This window comes from Fundulus heteroclitus, chromosome 13 (genome assembly GCF_011125445.2).
Source record: "Fundulus heteroclitus isolate FHET01 chromosome 13, MU-UCD_Fhet_4.1, whole genome shotgun sequence".
Lineage (NCBI taxonomy): Eukaryota > Metazoa > Chordata > Actinopteri > Cyprinodontiformes > Fundulidae > Fundulus > Fundulus heteroclitus.
In genome coordinates, this window is record NC_046373.1 from 3,876,424 (window position 1) to 3,893,448 (window position 17,025).

A 17,025-nucleotide genomic window follows, 5' to 3' on the forward strand; every position below is an offset into this window, starting at 1 on the left:
AGGAGAATTAGGCTAAAGGGATACAAAAATAAACTTGTAATATTACAAAAATAAAAATATTACGAATACAAAGTATATTCTGAGATTAAAGTCCCACTGATGCTGTTTGAGTGACTGAGTAACTGCAGATTTGCCACATTTAACATGGCGGACGCTCTGATGCATCGCAGCATAGGCAGAACCCGCCCAACGACGCGTCTACGTATATAATGTCTATGATTGTAATAACACCAAGCGCAACTGGTCGCCATTTTTCTGTATGTAAATGTAATCTCAGTTAAGAATATGGTTGTATATCTAACTGGCTCGTCTGAACAGTCAGAAAACAAAGTGAATATCCAAGGGTGGCACATCTAAGAGCTGTTTCTCCCTGACTTTATTCCAGCGACATGTGTCCCTTGCAGGGCCTTCAGACCTCTGACTCTGGATCTGTTGTGTAACTATGACAGCAAACAGTATTAGTAGATTGGACACAGTAGGCATCCCTCAAGGGCATGACATGTGTGCCCCAGTGGTGGACGACATTTCAAAGTCTTCTGGCAAGCACTCAAAATATTTTTTGTAGACATTCATTTAAAATAACCACCCACACTAGTGGATGGGTTTTTCCATTTTCAGCATAAAGTAGATGGTGCAGTACCAGTTATTCAGAGCAAATTGAGTCTAAAGGTCAAACAGACAGAAAACGGGGTAGTGCAGAATTGTGAAAATGGGAGGTTTGACACGCCCGCCCGTCCACAAACTATACCCACTCAGTCTGAACGGGCTGTGGGGATGATGGTGCCTATCTCTAACAGTCATTGAACAAGAGGCATGTTACACCCTTGACAGGTTGTCAGTCCATCACAGGAGCTACCAATTAACCTGGAAAATATGTTTTTGGGCTGTGCCGGAGTACCCAAAGAGAATCCGCACATACACAGAGAGAACATGCAGGCTGGGATTTGATTGCAGGACCTCCTTTATGCAAACAAACAATGCTAGCAGCTGCACCACCGTACAACCCGGAAGGATGCATGGTATTCATCACCTCTGATTCAATCATTTATCTTGCCATCTTTTCCTGCTATTACACCTGTTAAGTCTTTTGGAGTGTGTTCCAACCAGCTTTGTAAACGTCGAGACTGACATTTTTTGCCCATTCTCCTTTGCAAAATAGCCCAAGCTCTCTGTGGGATGCTCAAACCTTGGGATATTGTTTTGCAGCCCAACCTTGCTTTTAGCCTTTTAACTTCCATAAACTTTGTACCTGATCTGTTTGCTGTGTTCCCTGGTGTGCGTGACCTATATATTCAGCGTAGCAATGCATTTGCATCTGTGACCAAAAACTGCACCGCAAATGCACACTGCTTGGTTACACAGCGATCCGGTTTACCTGTTAGTTTTCATTTATCAGACCCAGGCCACCAAACATTTTTGTGCATTTCTGTGAGCCAATCCCACCTGCTGGTATTTCTCTCTTTCCCCCCCCCCTCCTTGTAATTATGACAGCATGAGCAGGGGGTAGCTAATGGAAGGACGCCACTTTGCTGAGAGCTGTGCATGACCGCGGCAAACACACACGCCGGCACAGAGAGTGGCTCTGGAGAGCGGAGATTTGGACTGTCAACGACTCTTTCCAGCAGCAGCAGCGAGGACAGTGGCGGGTATGTGGACAAAGCACGGATAAGGGCACATGATCGTCGCCAGCCTTCTTTCATTTCAGAGGTTGTCTCAGAGCGCAGGAGTAATTACTGCTGACATTTCGGAGGGATATATTGCTATTTATCGGGGAGCTGCTGGGGGAATGAAACAATCTTTGGACAGGGGTCAGCCATTCAGCGGAGCTGAGTTAATAAAAAAAAACAAGCCACTGCTGTCGTAGAGGTTCCTCATCACTATATGTTTACCCACGAAAACATAGTGATCCACAGTTCATTACAATCAAGACAGATGTTTATAAACCAGACTATATACACATTTTCATACTGTACTGCTGGATATTCAAAGTTCCTATCAGCATGAAATCAACCACCCAGATATACTATAATAATCTCATAAAATGCGGGGACATAATCATTTTCTGGGTGTAAAAAATGGAAAATAGGCTTCTCTTAATTTGGACTATTATGTAAAAGAGTGATTTGGCTCCCCCCAAAGTAAAGCCTGCTCAATGCAGAAAGGCAAAACATCCATCCATCCATCCATCCATCCATCCATCCATCCATCCATCCATCCATCCATCGTCTATACTCGCTTCTCTTTGACTAGTTGTGGAGATCTGGTGCCTATCTCCAGCAGTCTTTGGCCACCAGTTAAGTCTGTCGCCCACCAGTCACCACTAATATTATTGTATCGGGCATGAACATATCACAGATTAAAATGTGTCTTATTCCTCACATTAGCGCCTACACCTTATTCATTAAATGAATAGCAGCAAATAAATAGCAGAGACAAGTTTATTATGTCTAACTTGCAGCTCTTCCAAATAGACTGTCGAGTCAGAGGAGACGGGCCGGTTGGTCCTTAGAAGCAACCACTGAAATGTTTCTGTTATTTACTAAAATTGAGGTTACGTGTAGCTACAGCATGAGGTATGACTCCGGCATAGACACGCATCAGAAATCATTAAAATATGGGCGTTAAATCATGATGAACAAAACAGACTTTTGAGGCTTTCCTCTTTATGATTACAACTGCGAGTTCTTCCATCCATCCATTCAGAGCAACTACTGAATGGAGGCATGGAAATTTAAAATCTGAATAAATCCAGATTTTAATTTTAAAATAACTTTTTTTTTTTTTTTTACATGTCCTGTCCTGGCATTTCAGGTGTACCATAGTGAAGCTGATTGCCTACATGTGCCGGGGGAAATCTGCTCTACAAGAAGGCTATCTCAAGTTAGTTCAATTCAGTTTGTTTAAATAGCACCAATCCACAGCACTTCATTTCAAGGTGCTTTAGTAAGTCAATTCTATTGATTCAAATTAGTTAAAAACTTTTCCATCTCAGGAAACCCAGCAGATTGCATCGAGTCATTGACATTCTGAACTCACAGTCGCTTGCATTGTGTCGTTGACTTTGCAGCAATACCTCTTACTGAAGTATTGCCTGTGGACAACCCATTTTTGCCCCATATGCCCTCACACCCCTGGGCCACCATACTATAGCCAAGAGGCCCATGCACTGTACGCAAGCATCCACTCCGCCTGGAGCCAGAGCAGGTCCTAAGCCTCCCTGGGGGCCCAGCCTCCAAGCTCGCCACACAAGCCAGGGGCAGAACCAGAGAACCAGAGTGGTCCATGGACCAACACAGCCTCAATGCCAAAAACTGTTTCAATGGTGGAAATGTCTGCTTATAAGGAAAAACCAACAGAAGAAATTCAAATTAAAGTCTGATAACATATCCATCCATCTTCTAACACGTCTATTGTCAAATAAATGTACAAAGAAATTATTTTCAGAAGGTATAGATAAGTATGGTGGAAAGTTTTGTTTGTGTTTTTGTTTTGTTATTTGTATATATGTATGAGGGTATATGTGTATATATAATCATGTATGTATATGTGTACGTAGGTGTGTGTATATACATACATATATACATATATATATAGCAACACAATTATAAATATTGTAAATTGAAGAAATAAAAGAATTAAAGGGGTAGGAGTACATAAGTTTTACTTCTTCCTACTCCTTTTCGCACATGTAATAGAGGTATATTAACTCAGGAAAGAAGGGTACCTTGTTTATTGTTTCTCGCCAATGTTTTTAAAAAAAATTTTTTATATATACTTTCTCCTGCATGTTCGAAATAAAGATATCAATTCAATTCAATATCCCTTGTGGGGTCGTGAGGGGGGCTGGTGCCTATCTCCAGCTGTCAATGGATGAGAGGCGGGGTACACCTTGGACAGGTCACCAGTCTGTCGCAGGGCAACACAGAGACAGACAACCATTCTCACACACCCCTAAGGAGAATTTAGAAAGGCCAATTAACCTAACAGTCATGTTTTTGGACTGTGGGAGGAAGCCGGAGTACCCAGAGAGAACCCACGCATGCACAGGATGCATGCGTGGGTTCCAGGGCAAGGGCAGGACTTGAACCCAGGACCTTCTTGCTGCATGGCAACAGCGCTACCCACTGCACAGCCCACATCTGATAACATATTTATGAAAAATGTATTATTTTCAATTCTTTTTATTCTCCCAGTTTTAAAATATTGTTTATATTGTTTGTTTTTGCAATGCCGCAAGCAGGATTTGAATGTATTTGTTTCCAAATCCGCTTTTGTGATGTCACTAAGAAGTCAAAGTGAGGGGCAAACTGGGACTGTGTACTCTAGGCATGTTGATGGGTCTTCACATACTTTTAGCCAAAAGCCACAGACACCAGGGAGCACGTCCATAGCTGCCAGTCTTCCATGCAGTTTGGACATGGGTAAGTGAGAAACTCATTTGGAGCATCCTTTGACCTGAGTAGTGGATCCTATGAAATATTGTTGTGTTGTATCAGCTGATGGTTGGAATATTTTTTGTGCAAATTTGACCCCAAAAATTAAAATCTACACCAGTAGACATATCAGTGTCCCATTTACTGATAGGGAGTGAAATTACTAAATCTACTTCTGAAGGTTTTCTGTATTTTTTTATTTATTTTTTATTCTGGGGGCTTTTGGCTTGTATTATGGCAACCGAATCTAGTTAAAACCCACAACCATCCAAAATTGCAAAGGCTGTCTGACCAGGTTTCTTGGGAGGCCAGCTGAGTCTTAGCATAAGACTCCTCCTGGTGGACAACACAGAAAAAGACAGCATATTTCAGGAAAAGAAAGTGAAGCTGGGATTTCTTTGTGTGTATGTATATATGTTCCGTTAGTCTCTTGTCTCTTGTAAGAAAAAATGAGGGTAAAGCTTTTTTGTATTTTGAAAAAGTAGAACTATGAACTGAATCCAAGAGCTGTGTTGTGGAAAGACCTGAAGTGAGAAATTCCACCAAGATTAAATACAATTTTATTCATAGAGAAGTGAAATCAAGAATGACACAAAGTGTTTTTCAAAGGTTTAAAAAAAACTGATTGACACAATCACAAGATGAAAACACACAATTAAATGCTCAAAATAATCAAATCAAGCAAACCGATGGATAAAACAAGTAATTGTTAGCTATGAGGATTTAAAGGGAAGTATAGAGGGTGAGAAACTGGAAACACAACCATGTGTATTTGATTGGTGAAGAAACACGACATATGTTGTATGAGGAGAAAGGTAACAGGATTCAAATGACACAATAAATCAAATGTATCAAAACACTATAGTTAAGACCATACATAGTAAACATAAACAATGAAAACATCTAGCACATCTCGTAAAAAAAAAGCAATACCCTTAAAACGTACCACAGTATTTGATATGAATATTAACAACTAAATAAACAATAAAAAATAATAACCTATTAATGGATAATGTCAAAGTTGCTAGAATGGAAAGATAATAGCAAAGTAGAAGAGATACTAGTTCAACTGAAAGTCAGTGCTGAAATCTTCATTGCATAGTTAATATTAAATGTATGAGTTATACTCAGTCACCACCATCCCTGCCTAACCCCTTTTACAACTCAAACCCTTGGTTTTAGGGTTTAAGTCAACTATGTCTTCACTTCAATTGACAGGCATATGTGTTATGATGAGAATTTGACCCCTGATTGGAGGACAATGTAAAAAAAAAACAACCAAACTTTGTTAAATGTAAAAAAAAAAAAAAAGAGGCATGACACAATTTCCAAATATTTATGAACTAAAACCAACTCAAGAAGTACTTGAAAACCATTTAGAAATTTATTTATAGAACGATAATATTGATCACCAGTATTAATCAGATAGCAACTCTGATGAATTTCCTCTTGATGCAACCCCCCCACCCCACACCCCCCACCTCCCAATGATGCACATCTTGTGTTGGGTAGAAATTCCAATTAAAGATGTTTAAGGTGCAAGAATAATACTCAGTTTGCCCCATTCCACAATCAACTTCTCTATTTCTTGCGTAAAACTGGACCCGACCTAAAGCGTCAATTCTGGATTCCTCCAGTAGGTGGCAGCAGTCACAAGGCGTCCGCTCAGAAGTTTGGCACCGACATTCATGACGGGAACTTCAAGGCAGCTGACCTTTTCTGTTATTGTTGTTTCCGGGATGCTTTTAATTACCTTGGCTCCAGCAATACTTTCTCTAAGAATGAGTAATTAACACTTCGGCATACCCTGAAACGGTTAGTTTCTGGTTTAATGTGTCTTTGCCCCCAAACTTCGTTTTGCATATCAAAGTGAAATGGAGCGTTTGTGGCCATGAATGCCGTTTATTTTCTAAAAAAAAAAAGAACAAAATAAATAAACAAACAAAAATAAAAAAAGAACGATTTTTTTAGCGGAACTGTCTTTCGTGTTATTTTTTATTTCAACGTGTTAAGTTTGGCTTTACGTTGACCTCCCTCTGCGTGCCGCTCCCGCATGACCCGCGTCCTCCTCCTGATCATTTCCGAAGCCTGCCGGAGATTCCCCGAGCCGCTCTCTCCCCCCACCCCCTACCTCCCTCCCTCCCTGGGCTCCACTCCGCGGAAGGAACCCGGTGCCCCCCTGTCTGATCGTTTCCAGTTACGTTACCCCAAGATGGAGGGCTGCAGATGGCACGGCTAACCAGTCGCCAGTCCCCGCAGCCGTCCGTGTGGCTTCCATGACGCCCTTTTCCTGCACGGCGGAGACCGTGTGCCATCTTTTTGTCGTTTTTCGGGAGGTATCGACCACTTAGGAGGCAGCGAGCCCCGGGATCCGGGTCGAGGCAGCCATGAGCTCCGGGGAAGGAGCGGAGGAAACCACGAAGGACGCCGGTGACATAGAGACGCCGTTTAAGACCGGTAAGCCCCAAAGGAGTGAGGGACCGAGCTTTCAGCTGGTCCAGCTACGGGATGGACATTGTTCCCCCATCGTAGGGTCATCTTAGGGGCTCATGTAGAAAACACTCTATAATGTGCAGATGGTGTAAATGGCTCACACTAGTCGGAGTTAATCACCAAGGCTAATGCTGTACGTTTCAAACACTGATATTTGTTTTTTTTCTTATCCCCTCGTACTATAAACTATAGCTCACCGTTAGCTAGAATGCTAATGTCCCGAGTTCCATTATCGGACACCTTTGATTTCGCCCTGCTTGCCTGGTTACAGTGTTTGCAAACCGACGCCACCCTCTTGTCTTGTTGCAGCTTATTAAAAAAAAAAAACTCGCAAACCCTGGCAGTCGTTTAACAAAACAAGAATACCAAACAGCCCCTTTGAGGTGAAATTGGAAACGCTTAGCCTCCAGCCTGGAAAGGTTTGTTGCAAAGCGACTTTTTCTTTTTTTTTTTTTCCTTTTTGTTTGAGTCAGCCCAGAGTACCGCCAGAGTCGTACATGGAGGATTTTAACATTCACTCCGCGGTGTCTGAACGCTGCGCGCTACAGACTTCGGCCTGAAGGCTAATAATGACACCTGGCACAGATTTGGCCAACCCTGGTCCGCTGGCTAATGGGGCGCTAGCTAGCTCAAGCCCGGCTAGCTTGGCCGCGAGCGGGACAGGCAGCTCTGACCCGTGCCGTCCCGCTTTCCCTGCGCGCGGAGGGGCGACGCGGATATCGCGTGCCCGTGGCGCGTGGCGTGTCTCTGGGGGCGGCGGTAGATGGTCGTTCCCCGGGCTGTCAGGGCGAACGCGGCCGCGCGAGCTATGTAAACAATGCATGGCGTGGCACACGTAACCTGGGCGTGCAGCTGAGCAAGTGAAAGCTAGCTCTGTGACATAGCCGCCGAAGCTAGTCGGTGCCATTACGCCCCTCCGCGCCTGCCTCTTGTCTTTAAAGCCCGTAGTGCAGCTTACAGCCGCGCGCTAAGCTCCGTCTTTTCGCCCAGTGTACAATGAAAAGCTAGCTGCTAGCTGAGCAGGCTAGGGCTGGACGGTGGAAGCAGATATGGGCCCGTAGTCGGTGCACTGGCTGCAACAATGGCTCAGAAAATGGTCACTGCACACCGAGCTCCGTGTGGAGACTTAGTTCTGCCACTCAAACACGGGTTATGTTTTAGTTTATAGCCCAGCATGCCTCACAGAGAGAAGAATGGGCGAGCTGTGGCATTTCCCTGGTGCTGCGTTTGAATGCACGGACACAAATTAGGGAGGCTAGCTGAGAATTGCATGTCAGCACAAATGATCTGAAAGTAATGGTGACTTACAAAATTACACCGAGTTCGTGTACTGAGGTTAAGAAGCACGGAACAGATGTAGCGTTCCCACGGCTGTCACTTATACGGGGTAATATACGCCATATTGCCAAAAAATTGTTCTCCCTCCTGGCTTGACTGGCATATGAATTTCAGTGACATCCCATTCTTGATCCATAGGGTTCAACATGACGTTGGTCCCGCCCTTTGCACAACTAAACGTAAACTTGGAACAGACCCATCACCTTTCATTTATGCATCGCAATCTGTGGGAAACTGGGCACCTGCACTTCATTCTTGAGCCGCTCCTAAATACATAATTATGCAAATCAGTATACCAGGAAGTACCAGGAAGCCACCCACCAAAAATCCTGAGTATTTTTTGGCAACCATGTGACCAAATAACGGTGCTGTCCAACGGAGACCGTCTACACACACCTGGGGTCAACCAAGGCGCACGGAGCCTGCTCTTATGTTGTTCCTGACACAGCTATTGGAATGACAATACAAATAGTCATTATGATAGTATAGCCAAGTCCTGAGTTGAGCAGGCCCAGTGTAACACTTTGTGAGACATATTTTTCGCATCACAAATAGATTGCATGTATATCAAATGAAAATGCTTTCAATACACAAAAGCAAACGCATGTGCAGATGGAACCCTTAGAGCAGGGGTGTCAAGCTCATTTCTATGTTGGCCCACTTCGGCATCATGAAGTGATAAAAAGGGGCGGTTGCATGTGTATAGATGATACATGTCATTTCACATAGAAAAATAAAATAAAATGCATAGCAACATAAACGTAGCACCCTAAGCCCAGTTTATACAGTTTATCTGCAAAAAAAAGTTGATGTTGTGGTGAGTTACACTTTAAACTCTCATTGTTCTGCATCACTTTTTTCTCTTTTTGGTCATTTCTGGGTTGTTTTAATGTGTTGTGGGGAAACTGACATCTAGTGGCAGGATGCTGTTACTACACTGTTGAAAGGATCAACATTTGCTACAGGAGGCACAGGTTTAGCCACTTTATACAATTTAAAAGGATATATGCCTCTACTTTATGAGATGATGTAGCTTTTTTTTTTTGGATCTTGGGAGCCGGATAAATTGCCTTGACGGGCCAGATTTGGCCCGCGGGCCGTGTGTTTGAAACGTGCCTTAGAGCAATGCGTGCAGTCTTAGCCCTGATTGCATTATGAAATCGGCTCCTTCCCGCAAATGAGAGACAAATGACAGTTTAGGGGGCTTTTCTGTATCTGAACAACATGGATGAGGCCTTTGAAGCTTCTTCAATGCATTGTTCTTCACAATCCTCCCAAAGTTGTGGTTATTATGCCTTAATAACGTCATTCATTTCAATATGCCTGTTGCTGGCGCATCGTTTCCTACCACACTTTTTCCTTCTGCTCAACTTTCTATGTAACTAAAAGCCGCAGACGCCTCGCTCTCACTAATAACAACAACGATGGCGGGTTGATTGCACGTTTCTTTAGCAGGCACACAGCGCCTCCAGTGGGCCCAGCATAGCTACTACACCTTAACAGTTGTGCTGCGTCTCATGTGGATGCACATTTTTTCCCCCTTAATCGCTTATAAAAATGACCATGTTCATCGCCGTGTAAGGCCTGAGAGACCAATCAGAGGCTCGGGACGCTTGATGCAGGAGTTTGAGTTAATGGACCAATTAGGGCGTGTGCACGTGACCCGATATTTAACTCAGTCATGATGGTCAAATTTAACAGACTCTGAATTTTGGGTTTCTAATGTCTGTAAGCCGTAGTCATCAAGATTTCAAGAAATAAAAGTTTAAGATGTTTCATTCCATTTATAACCAATCTATTTCATGAGTTTCTCTTTCTTTTTTACAATATTCAAAATTTATTCTAATCGCACGCACACACACACACACACACACACACACACACATATATATATATATATATATATATATATATATATATATATATATATATATATATAAACAAGGCTATGCTAATGCACTGCTTTGTGTGCTGGAACTCAGTGAAACGTCAGATTTGGGAGAATACTGTAAACAAGCAGGGGACTTGGACCCCTTGGTTGCTGTGGCTTTAGGTCTGGCGAGACATTGAGCCTTGGAGGGAAGCTCGGTCTCCACACTGAGGTGATCTTTTGGCTTTTGTCTTAAATGGCGAGGCGGGAAGCATCCTTTAAATTTCTTGCACGCACGCAGGCCCTGTCTTTTTTTTTTTTGTCTTTTGGCTAAACACGTCTTATGTGTTTTTCTTGCGTTGCTACATTCATTGACCGCCAACCTATCTGCAGTTTCAGCGTGCCCTAAAACGGCTCCCTGTCTCACGCGGCCCATTTATTTACTTTATTTTAAGAAGATAAGAAGTGCTGCGGATCAAACCTCTTTACGCGTTTACGGCGGTGACGCAACTGCTCCAGCAGGAGCAAATAGAAGGAGTTTCAGGAAGAAATCTGCGACCATAACAAGGACACGGTGAACCCTGACCATTGGTTTCAAGTCCTCCTACTTCCTTTTTCTTATCCTGCTTTAATAGTCACCATGAGCCATGCATGGATTTTCTTCACCTTTAGCCCTAAGTTGTTGCGCGTGGACGTTCACTGTCACCGTGTTGTTGCGGTGTGAAAAATAGCTGGCAAACTCTGGAGGGAGGTTTCCTGTAAGCAGGGATTGGCTTTATATGATTACATTTCTGGAGAAATCCACTCTCCTTTCTGCACTGGAGGCCAGGCCTGTTGTTTAAGGTCTTTGTAGAGTTTTTAAGCTCCATGAACAATGTGGGAGAAGGTTTGCGTTTCCACACTTTATTGCTTTTTCTGTTTTCAAGAACTTAAAACAATTGGACAAAAATGTGGTGTTTTTTATTTATTATTTATTTTTATTTTTATAAAGATTTCTACTTAAATTACATCTTTTATCTTACCAACCAGATTTTCATGATAAACAGTAAAGAATCGGTGTTAGCTGAGTTACAGGGAGCAGGTTTTTAATGACAGTTCTCTGCTTTTCTTTAAGGTCTGCTTAAACTTTCTGCCTGTTCTCGGCCTCCCCTGGTTCTTTTATCTGATAGTGTGGTGTTTGCATTGTAGACTTCTGTAGTAATATAAAACTCTTCAAACCGTAACTATATTTTACCATATTTAATCTAAAAGGCAGAAGAATGTTTACAGATTCAGAAAGCAACCAGTCATTCTGTCCAGTCAGAGTACGTCAGACACTTTGCCTCCAGAGTCCGTTTATCTGTGATTTCCGTGGCAACCAACTTTGCAGTCCAGTCTCTGTAATCTCGTACAGTTCTTAACGCATAGGAAAGAAACAAATGCGCTGCAGGTTCTTAGATAGAGGTGCACGTTTTGAATCTTGCAGAAAATAAAGGAATTATGAGATTATCCACGCTGTCCATAACCTTTATGTAAGTTAATGAAACTCAAAACACCTCAAACTTGTGTCCTTTCCATTGGTCCGTGTGCTTCTGGACAGGAGATACTGGGAAGTCTTAGGATTTATGCATTTTACAAAAAGGAGCTTTAAAAAGAATCTCATTTTTAGTATTTGATAATGCCGATCAGTTAGTGCGTCTGTAGCATTTAGTGGAGGTTCACCCCTGTCCAGATGTTGTAGATTTTGCAGCGGCTCCAGATGCTTCCCTCTCATCCGTTGTCTGGTTTTGCTGTAAAGCTGTTAGTTATGGAAGAAAATGACAATAAATGGCTTGGATTAGCCTTTAAAGCTAGCGTTGCTGGTCGGCTTCTCCGTGACAGGTTCTGGTTGCCAGCACACTTTTATGTTTTCCAAAAGTTTCCCCACCTTAGCAGCAGAAAAACGGAGCATCTTGTCCGGTTGATAAGCTAGCGCGAGGACTCTCCTGTGGCTAACATTTTGTTTTCAAGAGAGAGGGGAGGAGGTAGCACTGTTCTTGTGAACTTCCTCTTCATGTATTTAAAAAAGTCTTGTCGTGACCTGCAGCGTTTCGAGATTCTTTCCACAGGCTGCCCCCCCCCTCCCCACATCTAGCCCCATACACATCTACCGTTCTTCATCATTCCTCAACTTCCTCGCCGTTCTGCTTTCTTCCCCACGGTGTGCCGGCCGCCTGTCTGTGCTCTTCATTTTAATTTCATGCCCAGTTCACGTTTCCTGCTTTACTTTTGGTTGCAGGGTTAAGGGGCTTCCTTGTCCTGAGCCAAAACAACAACATAAAACCCGTCCTGTTTGCGTCCCCTGGGCACTTCACGTCAGAGCTCTGGTAGAAGTCACTTTTGTTGTTGTCAGTCATACAGCTCACCTTCATGTCTGTCTTTGGTTGCCCTGATGGTGACCCAGACCTGTTTCCTGTTTCACTTTTCTCTCACTTACAAAAATAACACTTTAAGCTGTTCTCAAATATATCTGGTTGCGCAAAAAACAAACAAACATGGGCAGCCATATTGTGGAAGTTAAAGGAATATTTAACCTCCACAGATATTTTTTTTTATAAACACATTTTTTTTGTTAAAGGAGAGAACAATAATCCGATACTAAATCTTAATAAAGATCTCAACGCTTGAAAACCACTACTACTATGTTTAGAGTTTTTTTTTGTAGAATTGGTTTTAATTTAAAGGATTTAAAGGCCTAGTACACACGTAGCCGGATATCTGGAAAAACGGATACATGTTCATGCGGTTAGGCCTTCTATCTATCTATCTATCTATCTATCTATCTATCTATCTATCTATCTATCTATCTATCTATCTATCTATCTATCTATCTATCTATCTATCTATCTATCTATCTATCTATCTATCTATCTATCTATCTATCTATCTATCTATCTATCTATCTATCTATCTATCGAGATATCGAGATATAGATATATACATTTTACTAATACATAAATACCTAAATATTTTAGTCAAAATGAACACGACTATACCAAATGTTACAAATTATTGTAACCTCAGTATGTTGTTGTTAATAAGTGGAATAATTGTTGTTTTCAACTCTTTTTAAATGAAATAAAATTTGCTAACATAAAATATCTTGGTATAAACTTTTTGACAATACCCTAATACTGTGAAACAGTGTATTTTTTAGATGAAAGGCCCCTACTGGTCTGTGGCTATTTGACAGCTAGGTTCTTACTTGAAGCTTCGTGGGGAGGTTGCTGCTTACCATTCACAGGCCCTGTAATGTTTGAATGAGCGTCCTGTGTGTTTGTGCAAGAGAACAAGTGAAAGACGCAGGTATGAGGAAAAGGAAGGAGAAATCTGATCCAGAGCCTGTGTTTATGACTCAGGTCCCATTCATCCAGGATGAGGTCTGCGCGCACAGATGTGAACACGGACCCGCTCCTAGACTAATGGGTATTGATCCGGGAGATGGAGACAGATTGAGCTCCATCCGTTGAAGGTTTCCTCCAGGCTGAAAGCTGCCAAGTCAGAGACAGAGCAGAGCCTAAAGCTTAATGCGGAACCAAGCACATTTCTCTGATCGTCCTTTCTTTGTGGGGTGGGACAGCGTTGTGTTCGACATAGATTTTGTTCCCAATTTCTTCCTCGCAGATTGCTTCCAATCTGTAACCACTGAGAAGCTGCAGCCCTGAAAACAGTCTAAAGCTTTTTGGAAGGCAGGCGTGTGTGAATAAGCATCTCTCGGCATATTTTGCTCTGGATTTCTCAATCGTGTAGTAAAAACGTCCAATGCATTAACATAAACGTGGCAGCAGTTTCCCCCTAAAGCATTTGAGCGGGTCCGCCTGCTGGTTAGAGTGGCTCCTTATGTTCCGTATGCTGACCTGGATGCTTAATTTCAACATCCATCTGCCTACCTTTCAGTCCAGGATTGGGTCACAGAGGTAACATGTTCAAGTAGGAAACCAAGACATCCCTCTCTCCAGCGCCTGATGGCCAATCCCAAGGCATTCCCAGACAACAAGGGATATTATCCTGCACAGAGTGTGCAGCTCCCAGTGGGATTTGCCTTTTAATACCTTAAAGGGACGGATGTCCTGGAGTGCCACTCGTCTATTCTTCCCTTGACCAATTAGTAGCCTCGTTGTGTACGCATTACCATTTTGTCCCCTCCTAATACATTTTATAGCAGTACTTGTACCCACCTGCTTTCACATTAAAAGGGTCTGCTTATGTTCCTGCAGTAGGTATTTATGTTCATGGAATACAAAACTAGTCGTAGAAAAGAATATATTATTTGTTACTGCGGCAAATATTCTCTTTGGGTACTCCGGTTCATATTACAGTTCACATTACCCAAAATGAAGACAAAAACTGACAAACAAACAGGCAATGAACCAGTGTTACATTATTATTATTAATATTATTATTGTTATTATTATTTAAGTTGGCATTCAGGAAAATCACAGATAACAGACAGTGAGGTGGTACGGTGCTTATTGAACAGTGATGATCTGAGGCATGACATTGAAGTATTTAGTGCTTGTTTTATATTATTTTTTGGACTCCTTGCATTGAACCATGCCTTCATGGTCCGGTAGCCTCTTTTGGCCCAATTGACTCTCATAAAATATTAGGAACCCTGATAAAACCATAGAAACCATATGACTTGCTGCTGCTAGACGTACTTTTGAGTTGCGTAACCAGTTGCGCGTACAGTAGATGCTGAACAGATGATAGAAAATTTGTTTTATGAAAGCAGGGAGAGCTATGACTGAAAATCGATCAAACGTATGAAAAATATAGCTCAAAGTCTTCCCGAGAAAAGGGTTTGTTTTTTGTTTGTAGTTCTAAGTGTGGTGTATGTGCTTAAAGTATGACTATTTGTGTGTTTTGGTGTTTTCAATGAGCATACCTTTCTTCACTTGGGTTTCATTGTGTTTTGTCTGGCTACATCGATACCCCTTAGTTGTTGTCAACCAAACGCAGTCGACGAGGAGCGGCAGAGCGGACTGAAATGGCCCGGTTTGATTTTCAAGGCCGGATAACATAACCCTGCCGAGACCCGCAAAATGACCGCGTCATCCGCCAGCGTCGCTAAGAGCGATTGGTAATCTGACAAACTGAAGATGGGTCCATCTCATCTACAAGACGATTGCAAAGGTGGGACGATTGCAGCCTTTGGGATGAAATGATTAGCACCTTTCAAGCAGAAATCCTAATTAGCCTCCAGTGACTCATTTACTTCCAGATGATAGATCTACTTGTCGTTTCTCCAAGGCCAAACCCAATCAGCCAACAGAGGAAGCACTTTTCTAAGGCTTTTAGAAGGGATATCCTTCTTTCAGCTGTGATACATGTGTCATGGCCGCGGGTGAATGGCGGATCGTAGCCAGAGAAGTGAATTAAGCTAAAGGCGAAGCGCCTTCTTTATCCCAACACACTGGCATAAGTCCCTCATTAGAGCAGATCAAGCTTCGGCGCGTCGTTCTGTCTCCCAGGAAAAAAAAGACAGTCCAAATCTTTAGAGAAACAAAAACGAGGACAACAAAAATGGATCTGGAGGACCTGATATCCCTGACGAGAACTGTTCACTGCGCATCAGTTTAACCCAAAGGTCCCGTACAGTTTTATTCTGGGGCGTGTCAAATATGGCTGAAAACATGGAGCTCTTAAGCGGCCCGAAGCTCCTACCATTGTTTCTGCAACGGTTGCTTCAACCTTTTTTTTTTTTTTTAGTGCTCCGTCTCCAGCTGAACGTGTCTCACAAGTGAAGAGCATGTATGAGAAGCGTGTGTGGAAGCAAGCTGGAACGGATTGTCCACACATTCTTTAGAACATCCTCTCCGTTCAACTGTGAAAATGGCTTACAGGACAGGATATTTGACCCCGAGCCTTTAACGCCTACGATCCCGGTTATTTCAAATGACCTTTCACACCTGCTTGGTTACACATCTGTATAACTTTGAGTTATTTGGTTTTTTTTTTATCAGTATTGACCAGCTTTATTTTCCTGATGCACAAACCGTTTAATATGGAGTGAGGATTGTCTTAAAAAGATTTTAATAAATATAAAAGGATATATATACTGTAGGAATGTCTCAAAATTACGTCATCGACATAAAAGCAAAAAGGAGATTCACAAATGCAGATTCCACATACAAAGTCAAGCATATTTATTTTCAAATCTCGAAAATATATTTACAAAGACACGTTTATTTATATAAATTTGTTTATTTATTTGTATTTCACATTTTTATATTTGTATTTTGTTTATTTATTTGTATGTCACATTTTTATATTTGTATTTTGTACTTGGATATTTATAAATGTATGTAAATGTATATGTATCCTTTTATATTTATTCAAATCTTTTTAAGACAATCCTCACTCCATAGTTTAATGTCATTATCAGTTGTGTAAAAAAATTATGAACTGGAAGTCTATAAAATGCAAATGAGATTGATCTGAAGCGTAACTTTACACGTGTAATGTTTCTCTGAGCATAAGCGGCGCATCCCAGAGCTGCTCCGGCTGATTAAGGAGGAAATCTTCTCCACATCACATCGTAGTTTGCAGTTCAGTGAGCGGTGTGAAGCCACGACTCGCTGTTCTCTGTCAATAGCTTTTCACACGTCCTCGCTTTCACACGAGCGCTTAGCCGTTCTATTTTTCTTTCTTTCCCGGCTCACCCAGTCCTCTCTATTATCTTTCTCGCGGCGTACAACTGTACGTTTAGCCTTTCAAATCTATAGTGACAGGACCCTTTTACACACACACAGGCATGCAAACTCCTCAAAGGGTTACAGGAGGGCCTAATAAAAAGGAGGTGACTGCAGGGAGAAGTCAGACTTCCATATTCTCCAAGTACCGTATTTTCCGGGCTATAAGTCCCAGTTT

At 42.2% G+C, this 17,025-nt stretch overlaps 1 protein-coding gene across 8 annotated transcripts in view; it reads left to right on the forward strand.

Moving 5' to 3' along the window:
- Positions 1 to 6,555: 6,555 nt before the first annotated feature.
- Positions 6,556 to 17,025, forward strand: part of LOC105931953 (triple functional domain protein) — a 124,474-nt gene continuing 114,004 nt past the window's right edge. For 4 of the 8 annotated variants that reach the window (XM_036144909.1, XM_036144910.1, XM_036144911.1 and 1 more), the window contains exon 1: positions 6,821 to 6,890. In XM_036144909.1, the coding sequence (XP_036000802.1) occupies positions 6,821 to 6,890 (70 nt within the window). Of the gene's footprint in view, positions 6,891 to 17,025 lie in introns of all 8 variants that reach the window. The other 4 variants (XM_012870879.3, XM_012870882.3, XM_036144912.1 and 1 more) reach the window with 2 other exon arrangements.